This window comes from Jaculus jaculus, chromosome 13 (assembly GCF_020740685.1).
Source record: "Jaculus jaculus isolate mJacJac1 chromosome 13, mJacJac1.mat.Y.cur, whole genome shotgun sequence".
Classification (NCBI taxonomy): domain Eukaryota; kingdom Metazoa; phylum Chordata; class Mammalia; order Rodentia; family Dipodidae; genus Jaculus; species Jaculus jaculus.
In genome coordinates, this window is record NC_059114.1 from 789,480 (window position 1) to 808,038 (window position 18,559).

Sequence of the window (18,559 nt, forward strand, 5' to 3'; positions counted from 1 at the left end):
GTAACACCCATAAGCCTGCCCCCCAAAATGCACTGCCTCTAGGAGGTACTAATTCCCACATCTCCATTAGCTGAGGAGTTAGCATTCAGAACACCTGTTTATGGGGGAGACCTGAATCAAACCACCACACCAGGCTTATGTATTTATTTAATTGTTGGAAAAGGCTCTCATCCTATAACCTAGGCTGGCCTACACTCACATTTGCTCTTTTCTCTCCATGCCTTTCATCTCTTCCGTTCTCTTCCCTTCCCCTCCCCACCCCTGTTCCTTCACCATCTCTCCTCCTCCTTTTCTTCTTCCTCTCTCTCTGACCTGAAACTCATGGTGACCCCCTTTTTTAGAAAAAATTAATCTTGATTTGTTTATTTATTTGTGTGTTTTTGAATGTTGTGGGGGGGGCATACCAGGGTCTCTTGCCACTGCAAGCAAATGCCCATCTGGCTTTATGTAGGTGGTTGGGGAATGGAGCCTGGGTGAGCAGGCGATGCCGATGAGTGCCTTTAACTTCTGAGCTGTGTCTGCAGCCCCTCGTGAAGCCCTCTCACCTCGGCTTCCCGTAGCCCCTCGTGAAGCCCTCTCACCTTGGCTTCCCGCAGCCCCTCGTGATGCCCTCTCACCTCAGCTTCCCAAGCACTGGTGATAGGTGCCTAGGCAGACATTAGGCTTTGAGGTCATTGAAGGGCAGACCCAACCTCCATTTCCCTGGTAACATTAGAAAGGCAAACATCACAATTGCTACTCACAGGACTTCAAATACCATATGAAAGGAAGAAGGATGAGCTGGGCATAGTGGCACATGCCTTTAATCCCATCTATGTATCTCAGGCTAGCCTTGAATTTATAATCCTCCTGCCTCTGTTTCTCAAGTACCAGGATTACAAACATGTACCCCCATACCACAGAGTCACAAAATGTCCCAAGTATGCTGAGCCCTGCGAGAGCCCAGCAATGGGCACTGTGGTCCACACTTCTCTTTCCATAGCCTAGGGACTGGACACAGTGCATCACCATATGCCATGAAGCTCAGCTGTCACTTTGAGTTTATCCATCTAAAGTGAGATGGGTCCCTAGGAGCCATCTTTAAGTTGAATGTTCAGAGGAATGGAGAAATGAGAAACAGGCAGCCTCCTTCACATCCTCTGAGGATGGCACAGCTGCCACCCTCAAGGGTATGTTTCCTGACATTGAAGTACTTCCTCAGAATTCTGTGCCATGAAGAAGAAAAAGTAGGGGCTGCAGAGATTGCTTAGTGGTTAAGGCACTTGCCTGTGAAACTTAAGGACACAGGTTCAATTCCCCAGTACCCACATAAGCTAGATGCACAAGGTGATGCATGCGTAGAGTTCATTTGCAGTGGCTGGAGGCCCTGGCCTGCTCCATTCTCTCTCTCCCTCTTTTCTTGCTCTCTATTAAATAAACAAATAAAATTATTAAATATTTAAAATAACTCAAGAAGAAAAAGTAGCATTTATTTATTCTCTGACACTAAGTTATCACTCAAAAAAAAAAAAGATTCTCGTCATACAGATATTAAAAACATAATCTGGGGCTGGAGAGATGGCTTAGCGGTTAAGTGCTTGCCTGTGAAGCCTAAGGACCCCGGTTCGAGGCTCGGTTCCCCAGGTCCCACGTTAGCCAGATGCACAAGGGGGCGCACACATCTGGAGTTCGTTTGCAGAGGCTGGAAGCCCTGGCGCGCCCATTCTCTCTCTCCCTCTATCTGTCTTTCTCTCTGTGTCTGTAGCTCTCAAGTAAATAAATAAATAATTTAAAAAAAAACATAATCTGGAGCTGGATATGGCAGCACACACCTTTAATCCCAGCACTCGGGATGCAGAGGTAGGAGGATCACTGTGAGTTCAAGGAGTTCAAGGCCAGCCTAAGACCACATAGTGAATTCCAGGACAGTCTGATACCCTACCTCAAAAATAAAACAAAAGACCCCCATAATCTGACCCTTTATCTTTTATTAAGTATTTTTATTTATTTATTTGCAAAAGAGAGAGCCAATGGGCATGCCAGGGCTTCTTACCACCACAAACTCCAAGCACATGTGCCGCTTTGTGCATCTGGCTTTATGTTGATACTAGGGAAATAAACTGGGTCCAGCAGGCTTTGCAAGCAAGCACCTTTAACTGCTGAACTGTCTCCCCAGCCTTAATTTGCCATTTTAGAAGGAAAGAACATTTCTCAGAAATACTCTAGAGAGAACTCTTCCATTATCTATCTGTCAAGGGGTATGTGCCATGAGTACATTACCAACTCTGTCAATATAACCCCCACAGGAAAGTGGGTACACCCAAGCCTAGGATGGAACCTGGGGCCCACATGCCCACCAAGTGCTGAGCAATGACCATGAGGCACCCTCAGAAGGCTTATGATTAGTGAAAACATTTACAATGCTTTTATAGTTTTTTTGAGGAGGGGTTTTGAGGTAGGGTCTTGCTCTAGCCCAGGCTGACCTGGAATTCACTATGTAGTGTCAGGATAGCCTTGAATTCATAGTCCCAAATGCTGGGTTTAAAGGTATACACCACCACGTTCAGCTACTATAAAACCTTTTTTAAAGTGTGTGTGCAGGTACACATGGCCAGAGGACCTCCTCAGGTGTTCTTCCTCAGGGGCTGTCCACATTTTTGGAGACAAGTTCTCTTGTTTACATGGAGCTCACCAATTAGGCCAGACTGGCTGATCAGTGAGCACCAGGGATCCTCCTGTCTCTGCCTCTCATCATGTAGGCATTTTGTATGGGTTCTGGGAATTAAACTCAGGTCCTCATGCTCATGAGGCAAGCACTTTACAAACTGAGCCATCTCCCCTGACCTAGATGTTTTCTTTTTAGCAATCCAATCATTCAATTCAAGTCAATTATTTTGTGGTGCTAAGGCTTGAACCCAGGGCCTCATACATGGTAGTTCAGTGCTTACTACTGAACTAGAACCACAATTCCTTGTTTTTCATTTTGAGACACAGAATTGCTAATTTGCCTAGGCAAGAATGAGCATACCAGGACTTCTTGTCATGGCAAATGAACCCCAGACACATTGCCACCTTGTACATCTGGCTTATGGGTACTAGGGAATCAAACCTGGGTCCTTAAGCTTTGTAGACCAGCACCTTAACTGCTAAGCCATCTCTCCAGCTCTCCTTTTATTTTTATTTATTTATTTTTGGATTTTTGAGAAAGGTCTCATTTTAGTACAGGCTGACCTGGAATTTACTATGTAGTTCCAGGGTAGCCTCGAACTCACAGCAATCCTTCTACCTCTGCTCCCTAGTGCTGGGATTAAAGGTGTGCCCCACCACACCCAGCCCCTACTTTTATTTTTGACAGGATCTTTGTAGCCTAGCTGGTTTTGAACTCAAAATCTTCTTACCTCAGATTCCTATTCCTGTGAATAGAGGTGTAACACCATAGCTAGCTATCAAACTACTTTCTTTAAAAGCTTTTCAGGGCTGGAGAGATGGCTCAATGGATAAAGTACTTCCTACTCAAGCATGAGGATCCCCAGACCCCATGTAGAAAGCCAGAGGCCATGACAAGCTTCTGTAAACCCAACATGCAGATGGAGAGATAAGAGAATTTCCCAGCAGCAAAAGAACAACAGCAGAGCAAGATCAGAGAGAGACCCTGTTGCAAATGAGGTAGAAAGAGGGAAACCAGCAGAAAAGTTTTCCTCTGACCTCAATGCTTGTGCTGTGCCATGCACATACCTGCACTCACATGCATGAACACACACATAATTAATTAGTTATTTATTTACTTATAAGATGTCTTTTAAATGTATGTTTTGTTTTTGTATGATAAGAAGCAGTGTAAAAAAAAGCAGTGTAGTGGGACATGTCTGCATTTAGGAGGTAAAGGCAGGAGAAGCAGGAGGTCAACCTCAGCTACATAGGGACTTTGAGGCCAAACAGGAGCACATGAGACCCTCTTTCAAAAAGAAATTAAAAGGAGTGAATCTAACCCTCTTATACTAAGATCATTTTGGCTAGAGAGGTAGCTCAGTTGGTAGAATGCTTGCATAACATGCATGAAGCCCTAGGTTCTAGGCCCAGCACCTCATAAACTGAGCATGGTCACACACATATCTTTAATTCTAGTGCTCCACATGTAGAGTCAAGTGGGTCAGAAGTTCAAGGTTCAGCTACTTAGAAGCTCAAGGAAAACCTGGGCTACATGAGGCCCAGTCTCATGGAAAACTTATTAAACCAAACCCTCCTAATTGAGAAATCATTTATATTCATGTTGATAAGAGAACTCTCATAAATTATACATCTAAGAGTTTCAGGCTAGAAGAAAAATCAAGAAACACTGATCAAAAGTGATCTCAGCTTCACAATACAAGTAGTACAGAGACCTCTTAGAGTTCAGTTCCCATGGGCACATGGTTAACTGAAGTCAAACCACAGGGAAAACATCAAATTTTTAAACTTTAGATTATCCAGAGACTCAACAGAGTAAAGGCACACCAAGCTGAGAGAGAATCTTTTCAAATTATGTCTCTCAAGGGCTTCGAATGCAGCTGCACGCACAACTCCTATAACACTCCAACAAAAACAAGGTCAGTAATTCAAAAATGGGCAAAGGACTTGAATAGTATTGCTCCAAAGACAATACACAAGCATATGGACAAATGGCATATAAATGAATGCTCAATACCACTAAGCAACAGAGAAATGGAAATCAAAAGCAGCAGAGATGCCACCTCACGTCCACTAGGATGATCACTATTTTCAAGACTACAAGCACAGCAAGAATGTAGGAAATTTCAGTGCTTGGGTTTTGTTAATGGGAATGTAAAATGGTCCAGCTGTGCTTACATTGCAATAGCTCATCAAAGGGTTTAACAAAGAATTACTTATATGATCCAAAAATTCTATTTATTATTATTTTAATTTTTTGACCTAGGGTCTCTGGTCCAGGCTGATCTGGAATTCACTATGTAGTGTCAGAGTGGCCTTGAACTCACAGTGATCTTCCTACCTCTGCAGCCCGAGTGCTGGGATTGAAGGCGTGAGCCACCATACCCGGCTTATTTATTTATTTTTATTAACAACATATTTTATATGATCCAGTAATTCTATACCTGCATATATACACCAAAACAGGATCTCAAATTCATATTAGCATTATTCAGGATAGCCAACAGGTTAAAGCAGCCTAAGTGTCCATCAAGATATAAATGAATGGGCCAGAGGAATGGCTTAGAGGTTAAGCATCTGCCTGCAAAGCCAAAGGACCCAGGTTTAATGCCACAGGACCCATGTTAGCCAGATATACAAGGGGTCACATGTGTCTGGAGTTCATATGCAGTGGCTGGAGGCCCTGGCGCACCCATTCTCTCCCCCTCTTCCTCTTTCTCTGTCAAATAAAATAAATAAATAAGAATACAATATTAGGGCTAGAGAGATGGCTTAGCGGTTAAATGCTTGCCTGTGAAGCCTAAGGACCTCAGTTCAAGGCTCGATTCCCCAGGACTCACAAGCCAGATGCACAAGGGGGCGCATGTGTCTGGAGTTCGTTTGCAGTGGCTGGAGGCCCTGAGGTGCCCACTCCCACTCTATCTATCTGCCTCTTTCTCTCTGTGTCTGTGTCAAATAAATAAATAAAAATATTTTTAAAAAGAATACAATATTAAAAAAGATAAATAAAAAAAAATAAAAAAGAAGCCGGGCATGGTGGCGCACGCCTTTAATCCCAGCACTTGGGAGGCAGAGGTAGGAGGATCGCCGTGAGTTCGAGGCTACCCTGAGACTACATAGTGAATTCCAGGTCAGCCTGGGCTAGAGTGAGACCCTACCTCAAAAATTAAAAAAAATAAATAAATAAGATAAATGAGTGAGTGAATGAATGAGTGAACAGGGTGTGATATATATATATAAAAAGAGAATATCATTCAGTCTTTAAAAGAAAGAAATTTATTAGCCGGGCATGGTGGCACACGCCTTTAATCCCAGCACTCGGGAGGCTGAGGTAGGAGGATTGCCATGAGTTCGAGGCTACCCTGAGACTACATAGTGATTTCCAGGTCAGCCTGCACTAGAGCGAAACTCTACCTTGTAAAACCAAAAAAAAAAAAAAAAGAAAGAAAGAAATTTATTCACTGCTACATATGAATGACCCTCGAGGGCATTATACTAAACAAAACAAGCCTGATTCAAAATGACACCTGCATGCTTACACTTAAATGACATATCTAAAGAAGCTGTGTTTCCCAGGCGTGCTGGCGCCCACTTCCAACCCAGCAGTCAGGAGGCTGCAGTAAGGACACTGATCCCTTGTACTTAGGCCAGCCTGAGCTGCAGTGAATTCCAAGTCATTCTAGGTTAGAGAGAGACCCTGCTTCAAAAAGACAAAGCGACATTACTCATAGACAGGGAGAGGACAAAGAAGGATTATCTGTTGGGCATTTCATTTCTGTTCTGCAAGATAAAAGGGTCTTAGAGATCTCCTTGACAAGGTCACAAATACATTTACCACTATAGAACTATATATGTACAAGGCTTAGGATAGCATTCTTTTTAAAGATGGGGTTTTTTTTAATTTGTTTATTTATTTCAGAGAAAGAAAGAGGCAGAGAGAAAGGGAGGGAGAGAATGGGCACTCTGGGGCCTCCAGCCACTGCAAATGAACTCCAGATGCATGCGCCACCTTGTGTGTCTGGCTTATGTGGGTACTGAAGAATCAAACCCAGGTTCTTTGGCTTTGCAGGCAAATGCCTTAACCACTAAACCATCTCTCCAGCCCAGGATAGCAAATTTTATGATACACTTTTTTTCAACATAGGGTCTTCATCTAGCCCAGGCTAACCTGGAATTCACTATGCTTTTTAAGCACGTGCCTTTAGCTGCTGAGTCATTTCTCCAGCCCTTATGATACATTTTTAAACTACAATAAAAATCAAGTCATGGTAATCAGTGATGTCATGGATTCCAAAGCACACATTACATCTGAACAGTATTTAAAATAACAAGATAGTTCCTCCTTGCTTTCTTACTTGTAGGTTAAATGATACTATCTCCTTCTTTAAAATGACACATGCTCCTTGAGGAATGGGGCAAAGACAGCGCGTAGTGTTCATCCCAGACTGCTGCCATCAAGGCAGCCATCCGGCAGCTGGGGAGTGACTTCCTGCTAATGTATTTGGAAAGCACCTTATTACAACAATGGCCTCCTAAGCCAAGTGCTTCTCAGTTGCCTTGAGCCTGTTGTCCTGATGTGTGCCAGCCACTGTGACAATGCTGCTGCTGATGCAGTCATCCCATGAAAGGATGGCCCTGGGCAAGATGTTATGCCATCTGCCCTCTCCCAGTCCATATAGTAAAGTAGGAAAAGAAAAGGGAGAAGGACATTATGTCAAGGTAAGTCAATTTTGTGTCTCTGTGACAAAATACCTGGGATAAACAACATATAAGGAAAGGCTCATTTGGGCTTACAGTTCCAGACCATGGTCACTGGGTCCTGGTGCTTTGTGCTTGTGGCAGCCCAGCTGTCACGAGGACAGCTCACGGTGAGGACACTGCTCACCTCATGGTGGCTGGGATCCAAAAACAGAGGGTAAGGAAGGGTCCAGGATCCTGATATCCTCAATAAGGGCATGCACCCATGTTTTGACTTCCTTTCCCTATGCTCTATGTGTGAAAATTTCCTCCACCACCTACTAGCACCAGGTGCAGGTGACCAAGCCTTCAACATGTACCCTTTGGGTGACACTCAAGATCCAAATCACAGAAGTGTAAGTGAAACCATTGATTTCCAGGTGTAAGCACACCCTTCCCTCTCTTTAAATGACAGTGGCCAATGGTGGAGAAGAATTTTTTCTAAGTGTCACATCCATTTCCATCAGTGAAAGGTCAATCTCACTCTGAGAAAAGAGTGTAATAGAATGGAAGGAGTCAGTGGAAGAATATACACTTTTTTAAAAGCCCAGACCAGTGGCAATCTGTGGGCCACAGATTGCAGATGCTGGAGGCTGCCCAGGCTGGGAAAGTGCTGGAGCTGCAGGACTGTGGCTGGAGATATATCACATGGCTGAGTCTGCTGTGACTATTCCGAGCTCCCTTCACTCTGCATTGCCCTTGTGAAAGAAGACAAGCTGGAGAGGTGGCTTAGCAGTTAAGATGTTGCTTGTGAAGCCTAAGGACCCAGGTTCGATTCCACAGGACCCATGTAAGCCAGATGCACAAGGTGGTACATGTGTCTGGAGTTCCTTTGCAGTGGCTGGAGGTCCTGGAGCATCTCTCTCTCTCTTGCATAAATAAATGAATAAACAAATAAGGAAAGAAAAGAAAAGAAATGAACTGGGAGGATTGCTCAGTGGATAAAGCATTTGCCATTCACGTCTGAGTACCTGGGTTTTGATCCTCGGACCTTACATAAAAGTAGGAATGGTGAGCCGGGTATGATGACACCCCTTTAATCCCAGCACTAGGGAGGCAGAGGTAGGAGGATCACCATGAGTTCGAGGCCAGCCTGAGCTATAGTGTGACCCTACCTTGAAAAAAATAAATTAGGAATGGTGGACTTCTGTAACCCTAACATGCCTAGGGTGAGGACCTCCACATGCACACTGTGGCATGTGTGCACCTGCATACTCATATGAACATGCACACATACCAAATAGAGATAAAATAATTATAAAAGATAAGTAAAGGAAGCAATCAAAAGTATCAGTAAGGCTCAGTGGCTAAAGGCACTTGCTTGAAAAGCTGACTGGCCCAAGTTTAATTCCCCAGTACCCATGTCAAGCCAGATACACAAAATGGCACATGTGCCTGGAATTTGTTTGCAGTGGCAAGTTTGCAGTACCCAAACTCTCTCTCATAAATAAATAAGTAATTTTTTTAAAGTATACAGCATCCAGGTATGGTGGTATACACCTTTAATCCCAGCACTTGGGAGGCAAAGGTATGAGGATAGCTCTGAGTTTGAGGCCAGCCAGGAACTACAGAGTTAGTTCCAGGTGAGCCCGAGCTAGAGTGAAACACTACCTCAAGAAACAAACAAACAAACAACCAAAAAACTACAGTATATAATAAAATAATAGAATAGTAGAGTAGTCATAAGAGATTGATTTCAGCACCCACTCACCACGGATATCCAAGCTTTTCCATCCTGTAACTCCAATGCTAGGAAAGAGCTCATATAAAGAAAGAGCATGGCTTCTAAGATGCCAGACATGCCAAAGCCACTGTCTCACTGTATTGCTCCCTCAATGTATGGATATGGAGGGAACACCACAGAACAAAAGGTATTGATACCACCCATGAGTTTCAAAATCTTTCACATTTATTAACCTAAACAGACCAATGTCTGTCTACTTGGGTGGCCATCACCAGCCCTGCACCCTGCCCATCAAGGCCACCATGGTAAACATGGAGAGGGGGGAAATGACTATTGAGAGGGAAGGACACAACGTAAAAAAATAGGACTTTTGGAAGATTTTTTTTTTATTTGTTTGGGTTTTTTGTTTGTTTTGGTTTTGGTTTTTCAAGGTAGGGTCTTACTCTAGCTCAGGCTGACCTGGAATTCACTATGTGCTCTCAGGGTGGCCTCGGACTCAAGGTGATCCTCCTACCTCTGCCTCCCAAGTGCTGAGATTAAAGGCATGCACCACCATGCCTGGCTTGGTTTTATGTTTTCAAGGTAGGGCCTCACTCAACTCCAGGCTGACCTGGAATTCACTATGAAGTCTCAGGATGGCCCTCCTACCCTGGCCTCCTGAGTGCTTGGATTAAAAGTGTGTGCCACCACACCTGTTTTGGAAGATGGTTTGTTTTAAATTTTTTTGTTTTTTGTTTATTTTTATTTTATTTATTTGAGAGAAACAGACAGACAAAGAGGGAGAGAGAGAGAGAAAAAAGAAAGAAAGAATGGTAGCACCAGGGCCTCCAGCCACTGCAAAGGAACTCCAGATGCATGCTCCACCTTGTGCATCTGGCTAATGTGGGTACTGGGGAATCAAGCCTTGGACGGGGGGTCCTTAGACTTCACAGGCAAGTGCTTAACCACTAAGCCATCTCTCCAACCTGGAAGATTTTTTTCTTTTTTATGGTACCACACACCTTTAATCCCAGCACTCGGGAGACAGAGGTAGGAGGAGCGCTGTGAGTTCGAGACCACCCTGAGACTACATAGTGAATTCCAGGCCAGCCTGGGCTACAGTTGAGAAGCTGCCTTGAAAAGACCAAAACCAACTAAGTGCAGCTTTTCTCTCTGTACCATTTAATATTATATTTATATCAGTCTCTTCTACAAAACTGACAGTTCCAGAGCTAAAGATGGTTTCTGTTAAGCACTGTACACCATAGCTCCAGTCTCTTATACATGGTGGGTATCCACACTCTTCTTTCCCAGAACAGCTTTTGATCCCATTTGGGTTCTCATGGGAGCAGGCGGAGGTGGCCACATGTGTGAGCTTGGTGGTGAAGACCATGGTTCAATGACAGAATGAAAGGAGAGGTTCAGGCTGGGTGAGGAGGGAAGCCATGGAGCACGGGAGAGAGCGGACGACACTCACTTCATGAGGCTTTCCTTCCCCTCCGCCTACATCCCATTCTGACTTCAAACAAGTCACTAAACAATCGTTCATTCATTCCACTGAAGAGTTAGGTAAATCTCAGGATACAAAACCAAGGCCAAGTTATTTCTGCAGAATTAGAATGCGTTCAATAAACCAGTCCCAGTTTAAATGAACTGGATTTCAACATGGGGATGGTGGTCACTGAGGAAGGTCACATACTTCTAATAGATGAAAAGCCAATATATATGCTTTCTTCTCTTAGTCACTGAGCAGGAAATTTTCTTTCTTGACGAGCTGACATTATTTTTTTTTTTTTGGTGGCTCTTTTCCCTTCTCTTTTTCCTGGTTTCCCCTTTCCACGGAGTTTCTTTAGATGCCTTTGCTCATTCTTAAAATCCTGATGCTCATCTCTGTAGAGGCCAAAAAAATGGAGTGTGCTCATGAGTGCATAGTAAGTGCTGTGATTTGGATACCAGTCGTAAGTCTCATTCCTCTTGGCCAAGGGCTGTTCACTGAATAGCTTCACCACTTTCATGGACTTCGAATCAGTAGGCCTGGCCACTTCACCAAAGAGCCGGGCACTCAGCCGAGACTTGCGCAATGCATATTCTGAAAGCAAAGACATGTCTTGGGCGCTAAGCAACAAGACTCCCTTACCTGGACCCGACCTTTTCAGATTTTTTTAAAAATTTATTTATATACTTGAGAAAGAGGCAGACAGAGAGAGAGAGAGAGAGAGAGAGAGAGAATGAGCACGCCAGGACTTCCTACCACTGCAAATGAACTCCAGATGTACATAACACTTTGTGCTTCAGGCTTCATGTGGGTACTGGGGAATCAAACACAGGCCATCAAGTTTGCAAGTGTCTTTAACCACTGAGCTATCTCTCCAGTCCTAGAAACCATTTTTTTAAATAGTAGAACAACATATAATAGAATATTATATATATATATAAGTATATATAATATATAAATAAATATATGTATTATATTATACATATATATATTTATAAATAATAGAGTGTTGCTCTGTTCATTTTCTTTTTTTTAAAATTATTTATTTATTTATTTATTTATTTATTTGAGAGCGACAGACACAGAGAGAAAGACAGATAGAGGGACAGAGAGAGAATGGGCGCGCCAGGGCTTCCAGCCTCTGCAAACGAACTCCAGACACGTGCGCCCCCTTGTGCATCTGGCTAACGTGGGACCTGGGGAACCGAGCCTCGAACCGGGGTCCTTAGGCTTCACAGGCAAGCACTTAACCGCTAAGCCATCTCTCCAACCCTTCCTTTCATTTTCTAAAAGATGCCTACTATTGGCATGAGAGGGAAAGTTCTGGTGATTATTGGTATAACAGAAATGTACCCATGAATGACACATGCACTTAAAAATGGTCAAGGCCTCCAACAGTGGGCCCTGAAAGTTCTATGGCTGGTCAGTCAGGCCAAATATAGCAATTGGTGCAATGGAGCCATGTCTGTTATGGGAGAAACCATCTGCTCTGTGATTGGACTTGAGGCCTGCTCTGTGGGAGGGAATTCCTTCCTGGTACTGAAACTTAGTGAAAAGTCTATGACTGGGGAGGTCATAAGCTCTAGGGAGGAAACTACCACTGTTGTCTGGCTAAATGGATCTATTATGCCCACCAAACGGCCCTCTAAATATTTATGTGTATGCCCATACATTAATGCTGCTCTCACTTTTGGCTAAAGATGCGTCTCATTTCAGATGGCTGTGACCACTGGGGAGACTTAAAATTTACCAAAGTGCTGAGAGAAGTGACAGTGGAGTGTTCAGCACTAGGTGAGACATCTCTATCACACCCTCCAAGGCCCAGGGACCATTAGGGAAGAGATGGCAGAAAGAATTTCAGAACCAAAGGAAGTGGAGGAGTGCTTACAATGCTGTTTTCCAGACACAAAGTGGCCATGGTATTGATGACCTCACAGTGGCTGGTGCTTCCTACACAAGAGCTGCATCACAGGAGGGGGGAAATGATGACAGCAAAATAGGAAAGAGATGGCCGTGCATGGTGGTGCACACATTTAATCCCAGCACTTGGAAGGCAGAGGCAGGTGGATTACCATGAGTTTGAGGCCACCCTGAGACTACATAGTAAATTCTAGGTCAGCCTGGGCTAGAGTGAGACCCTACCTTGAAAAAAAAAAAAAAGAAGAAGAAAGGAAAGAGACTAGTTGGAAAGAAGAAAGAATTCAGTGAAGGGGGATTTGGGAGAGGAAAAAGGAAGGGTAGTGGGAGAGGATTTTGGCCATGGTATATTGTCTATATGTATGGAAGTTGTCAATAAAAAGTTTTAAAAATTTGGTATTTATGTGTGTGGTGTTTGTGTGTGTGTATGTGGGAGCATGGGTTTGCACATGCATGTACATAAAGTTCAGGGGGTATTGATTCTTGCATTCTACCTTGTTTGTTTGAGGCAAGATCTCTCATTGTTAACTGCTCTGTATTGGCCAGGCTAGCTGTCCCTGGAGCTTCTCGATGGTTCTCCTATCTCTGCCTCCCTTCTTTCTCTAGTTGCACACTGGGATTACAGACACTATAGTTAAAACCATTTTATGGGGAGTCTGGAAATATGAATTCTGGTACTTAGACTTGTGAAGCAAGCACTTTATCCACTGAAACAATCTCAGCCCCAGCCCACAATTAAAATTTTGTTGGGAAAAAAAAAAATAGTCAGGCATGATGACACACACCTGTAATCCCAGCACTTAGGAAGCAGAGGTAGAAGGATCACCATGAGTTTCAGGATACTACATAGTGAATTCCAGGTCAGCCTGGGCCAGAAAGAGAGTGTACCTCGAAAAACCACAAAAATAAAATAAAATAAAAATAAATTTTGTTGTTTGTTACTGTTGTTGGGTTTTGTTCTGTTGAGATGGGGTCTCAAAACAGACCTCAGACCGGCTAGGTAGCTGAAGATGGACGTGAACTTCTGCTCCTCTTGCCTCTACCTCTCAAGTGCTGGGCTTACAGATAGGTACCACCATATCTGACGTCACAACCAAATTTTCTTTTGTTTTGTTTTTTACAGGAAGGGTCTCACTCTAGTCCAGACTGACCTGGAACTATTCTATAGCCTCAAGCTGGCCTAGAATCCAGGGAAATTCTACTTCCATCTCCCAAGTACTGGGCCTGAAATTTTTAAAAAATATTTTATTTATTTATTTACGAGGGGAGGGGTCAGATACAGCGAATGGTTGCAACAGGGTCTCTAGCCACTGCAGATGCATGCACCACCTTGTACATCTGGCTTTACATGGGTACTGGAGAACCAAACCTGGGTCCTTTGGCTTTGTTGGCAAATGTCTCAACCACTAAGCCATCTCCCCAAGCCCCTGAATTTTTTTTTAAAGAAAAAGATGAGTTGGGTCAAAACAGAACTCCAACAGTTCATTGTTCTCTGTATTCCAACCAGGTTTTATTCACTTCAGCTTCCTTCCATTTACCATCCCTGGCTCTGAAAGTCTAAACTCTAAGGGATGTGTGATGAATCCATGAGCTATAGCCAAAGGCTTGGGTGTGAGGTGCTGGCCCCAGAAGGATGCTGTGTGGAACTAGGTGGAGACGACCACCAAGGCACAAACTCAGCACACAGAGTGCCAACCAAGTCCAGAAGCAAGACACACTGAGGTTCTGCAGCTTGAACATGGCAGAGGTGACCAACGCCCCTCAGAGTGGCAGACATGATCTGACCTGACATCCTGAGAAAAGGAGCCACTCAGCAAACCAAACACACTAATGTAAGAAATTTTTAGGGAGCTGGGCATGGTGGCACACTCCTTTTATCCCAGCACTCAGGAGGCAGAGGTAGGAGGATCGTGGTGAGTTCAAGGCCACTCTGAGCACCTTGAGAATACAGAGTGAATTCCAGGGCACCCTGGGCTAGAGTGAGACCCTACCTCGAAAAAGCAAAAAAAAAAAAAAAAAAAAAAAAAGAGAGAGAGATAATTTTTTCGGGGAGAGAAGTAAAATAGAAAATGGTCTTTTCCTGACTAAGACACTGAAGCTCTGACGTCGACATCTAAGCCATGGGATCTAACGAGATGTCACTGTTTCTAGCAGTGGGCTTTTCTGTGTCCCTTCTGCCCTTGCTATCCCCGGAAGCTGGCCACATCATTGTCCTTAGGTATGAGCCATGCCACTGTCGTCAGGCCTCCTAGCCCACTGGGAAGAGTGGAGCCAGGGGTAACGCTGCCACTTTGGAGCCTTGTTGCTGGTGTAGGACTACCTTGGCGGGTCCTTCCACGTTTGTCACCGTGGTGACAGGCCACATTCTGATTGTCTCAGACTCAGTGCTTCATTTATGTCACTAACTAAACCCTTCCCATCCTTTGGGTGTGCCTTCCTCAGAGCGACCGCCCCCACCCGGGCCCCTCCCTGCCTTTTGGTAAATATTTATGCATGGATCATCATCACTTGACTCTTTCCCCATTATCTGGCAAGCTCACTGCTCTGTCCCACATACCATGCAGAAATAATTATATTCTGAAGATTAAAGAGAAGAATGAAGCTCTGATGGCAGACAGATCTGCTGTCATTCAGTAAGTCCAAGGTCAAGGGGAGACTCACCCCACAACAGTGCTCTCCCTAATCTGGTCACACTAACCTGAGAGGGGACAGTGCAGCTTTTAGGTTAAATGGGATGGCTTCCCTAGTTCTCCAGTTAGAAGGTGAAAGGTGACAGGTTTGTATCTGCAGACAGGGTTTGAGCATAGACCACCTTGTAGCAGCTGGGGTGGGGGAGAGGCTGGGAACAGGTCAACAGAGCAATCAGCCTTGTAACAGAAAAGGCCCTGTAAACACAGCTGATGCATTGTCAACGGGACCCCAGCGCTCCTGGCCTCCAGGAAGCACCTGGCCTGCTATCAGCCAACTGTCATGGAGCACAGGACACATCCTGTGCTGGGCCTTCCAAAGGCAACACAGTGGGCCTTTGGCAGAAGCCTGGGCTGGACAAAGCCCTGTGCAAAGAGAAGTAGCACATTTGGGATACATTTGCAAACGCAGAGCCTCTGCTCCCCAGGCCCCTTGAGGAAGACCGCCATGGGAGGAAGTGGCACTGATTTATGTAACGTCTTCCTGTCCTCGCTGTGGAGGTCATGGAGGGCAAAGATGGGCACTGTTCTTCTGTGTGACAGTAATTTGGAGATGCATGGGGAGGGGCTGCTGGGAAAGGGTGAGAAAGAACTTTCCAGTACCCTGGAACTATTCCAGTTCTCAATGACATGTGAGCTCCGTGAGCGTACTCATCTGCGGCAGCACCCCTCAATGGGGACAAGAGCAGCGTGTAAACATGACCTGTCATCTAAGGCAGAGGGAAATAGAATAAAGCCCCTCTCGTTCATGAGCGTGGCTAGTATCAGCAAAACAAAAACTTGCCAGTGCTCGGAGGGCACAAGGAAATCAGAACCCTTGCACACTAGTGGTGGGATGGTAAAGTGGTACAGCCACGGTGCAGAATAGCTTGGCTGTTCCTGAAAAGGCCAAACAGGAGCTGGGATACAGCCCACCTGGCTGAGTACTTGCCTGGCATGCACAAATAGCCGGCATTAGAGCCTCTGTGCCACACAGGCCAGGAGTGGCAGCACACCTCTCCTACAAAGGCGGGGTTAGAAGCTCGGACGCCTTTGGCTGTGTAGGGAGTATTAGGCCAGCCTGGGCTCAAAATAGATCTACTATATAACCCAAAGCTCCTCCTTTGGATGTATATCCAAAAGAATGGAAAGCATTGGGCTACTGATGTAGCTCAGTGATAGAACAATTGCCTAGCATTCACAAGGCCCTGGATTCCATACCTGACATTGGAGGAAAAAAAAAAAAAAAAACCACTCTGAAACCAGGGACTTGAAGATATATTTGTGTTCCTTTGTTCTTTTTTTTTTTAAATGATAAATGCATTTCATTATTTATTTAGATGTTTAAGCTCTTGCACTAAGTTTTTACAAGCTGGTGAACACTGACAAATTATTTCTCCCACAGAACTACAGCCACACATTCCTAGAGAGTATAAATATATGGTTGAACTCACATTAAAACACGTCACCATTTTATCAATTACATAATAAAACAAATTATCAAGTATCCAATTATTAAGTTACATAGCTCAAAAGGCATATAAAATATTAGATGTCTGCTCAGTTCGTTAGCAGACCCCACTTTTTTGCAAGTTTGGAAAGAGGAAAATCATAATTCAAACAAAAAAAAAAGCTGGTAAAGAACTTTTGTTAAATATGGAAAAAATTAAGCATTTCAGAAATTTTGATTAAGAATTGCTTACAACAAAGCATCTCTACCTTTATAAACATTTACTAAGTTAAAGAGCACATTCTCTGCTATACAAGACAAAGGCAACATCTGACTGAGATATTGAACAGCCTCTCTCCCATTCTTTCTTCAGGCCCTCCCTGTTCATGTGCACCTCAGAGTGCAAACATTAAATTAACTATAAGGCTTTTTGTTTGTCTGGAGACATTAAAGACATGTGCTTCTTCAACATTGCAGATTTTCAAAATGGAGGTTTTTCCATAACAGCATAAAAGACAGAATGACATTAAATAATCACCAAAAGAGTTGGTTAAAAAAAAAAATCAACACTTGAGCAAATCTGATGTGTGGGAAATGTAAACATAAAGTGAGCAGAAAACTATCTATATAGACCCTACATTTGAAATGACTGAAGGAATGAACCACCCAGGGTCTAGTGTCCTTAGCTCCTGAACGTTGGTTCTGTGTGAAACTAAAAATGTACAATGTTGTGCTGAACGCTTTGGCAACTAATTGTCCTACATGTCTTATGTACTGACAAGATTCTGCCGCAGGGAACATTTAAAGACACCCATGGCCACATGATTTTAGGAAAGGTCAATTGGTACAAATAATAATCACATTTTAAATGCTAACCAGCAAGAATCTTTTGCTAAGTGTCCAAATAAGTTGATCATAACCCAAACTTAGAGTTTGCAATTCTGTCAAGCGTATAGCCTGGGAAAACACTCCTATGGACTTCATTAGAATTATTCACCAAGCCAAAATGTTGGCTAATTATGTATGACAAAACAGGTCTTGTCTGAAGTTCCACATCCAAGGCAATAGCATCAGGCACCCCAGTTTTATTGGATACAACAGTTGTTTCTATGACCATTGGAGTCTTTGAAGCGCAGCCGCATTTTAGGACGATACTTCTCCAAATACAAAAGTTGCTTGCTGTTGAAAGCACCACGCCGCTTTTGTCTTATGAATTGTACTGCATCTTCATATTTCATACCACCTTCAATTAATGCTAGGGCAACAAGCACTGGAGCTCTCCCAAGTCCTGCAACACAATGCACAACAATACAACAACCAGGTTCTTCACGAAACTTGATTTTTACAAGACTTAACCAGTCATCAACAATCTGGTTGGAAGGTGGTGCACCATCATCAAAAGGCCAATCAAGAACACGAATGCCTTCTTTCTCCACAAGAGCAGTGTCATAAGTTGCTTCACATACTCTTACTATTGTGGTCATTCCATACTTCTTAAGTTCCTCTATAAATTTATTTAAGGTTGCATTGGTTGGATTGTGAGTAATAAGGAATCTCATGTTCTTGTATGTGACTTCCACAGGAGCAGGGCGGTTCATTCGAGCCATGTTAATTTAGTTTAAAAAACAAAACCAGAAAAACACCCAATAGGGTTATGAAAGAATTAAAAAGAAAAACTGAATTCAGAAATGGAGCAAAAAACAAAAAACAACAACAAAAAAAAACTGAAGTCTACTTCAATATACTCCACTTGAACTTCTCAGTGCTTTTGAGTATGGAGCTGAGAGAAATGGGAAATGAAATGAACCTCCTAACAAGAAGCAGCAACTCTTCAATCCAGTAATACTGAGGCAATACAAAGAAGTGCACTGAGGTTTACCCCATCCAGGTCTGAGCTCTTGTTAAAGCTGTGGATCTCACTTCAACACTGCTGTGTCCAGGCTAACCACTCTTATGGGGGCTTCTTGGTGGAGTAGTAATGTATC

General features: G+C 43.6%; 2 protein-coding genes across 2 annotated transcripts; both read right to left on the reverse strand.

Annotated features, from left to right (window-relative positions):
• Positions 1–10,839: 10,839 nt before the first annotated feature.
• LOC101598844 (28S ribosomal protein S33, mitochondrial-like) lies at positions 10,840–11,151 on the reverse strand (the record flags this gene model as incomplete). Its single annotated transcript, XM_045132106.1, has 1 exon — positions 10,840–11,151. A coding segment is annotated over exon 1 (312 nt), but the record flags the coding sequence as incomplete, so codon positions are not given.
• A 6,370-nt stretch (positions 11,152–17,521) lies between these two features.
• LOC123454147 (protein tyrosine phosphatase type IVA 1-like) lies at positions 17,522–18,240 on the reverse strand. Its single transcript, XM_045132646.1, has one exon. It carries the CDS (start codon positions 18,179–18,181, stop codon positions 17,660–17,662), a length of 522 nt encoding a protein of 173 aa, XP_044988581.1. The 5' UTR covers positions 18,182–18,240; the 3' UTR covers positions 17,522–17,659.
• Between the last annotated feature and the right edge of the window lie 319 nt (positions 18,241–18,559).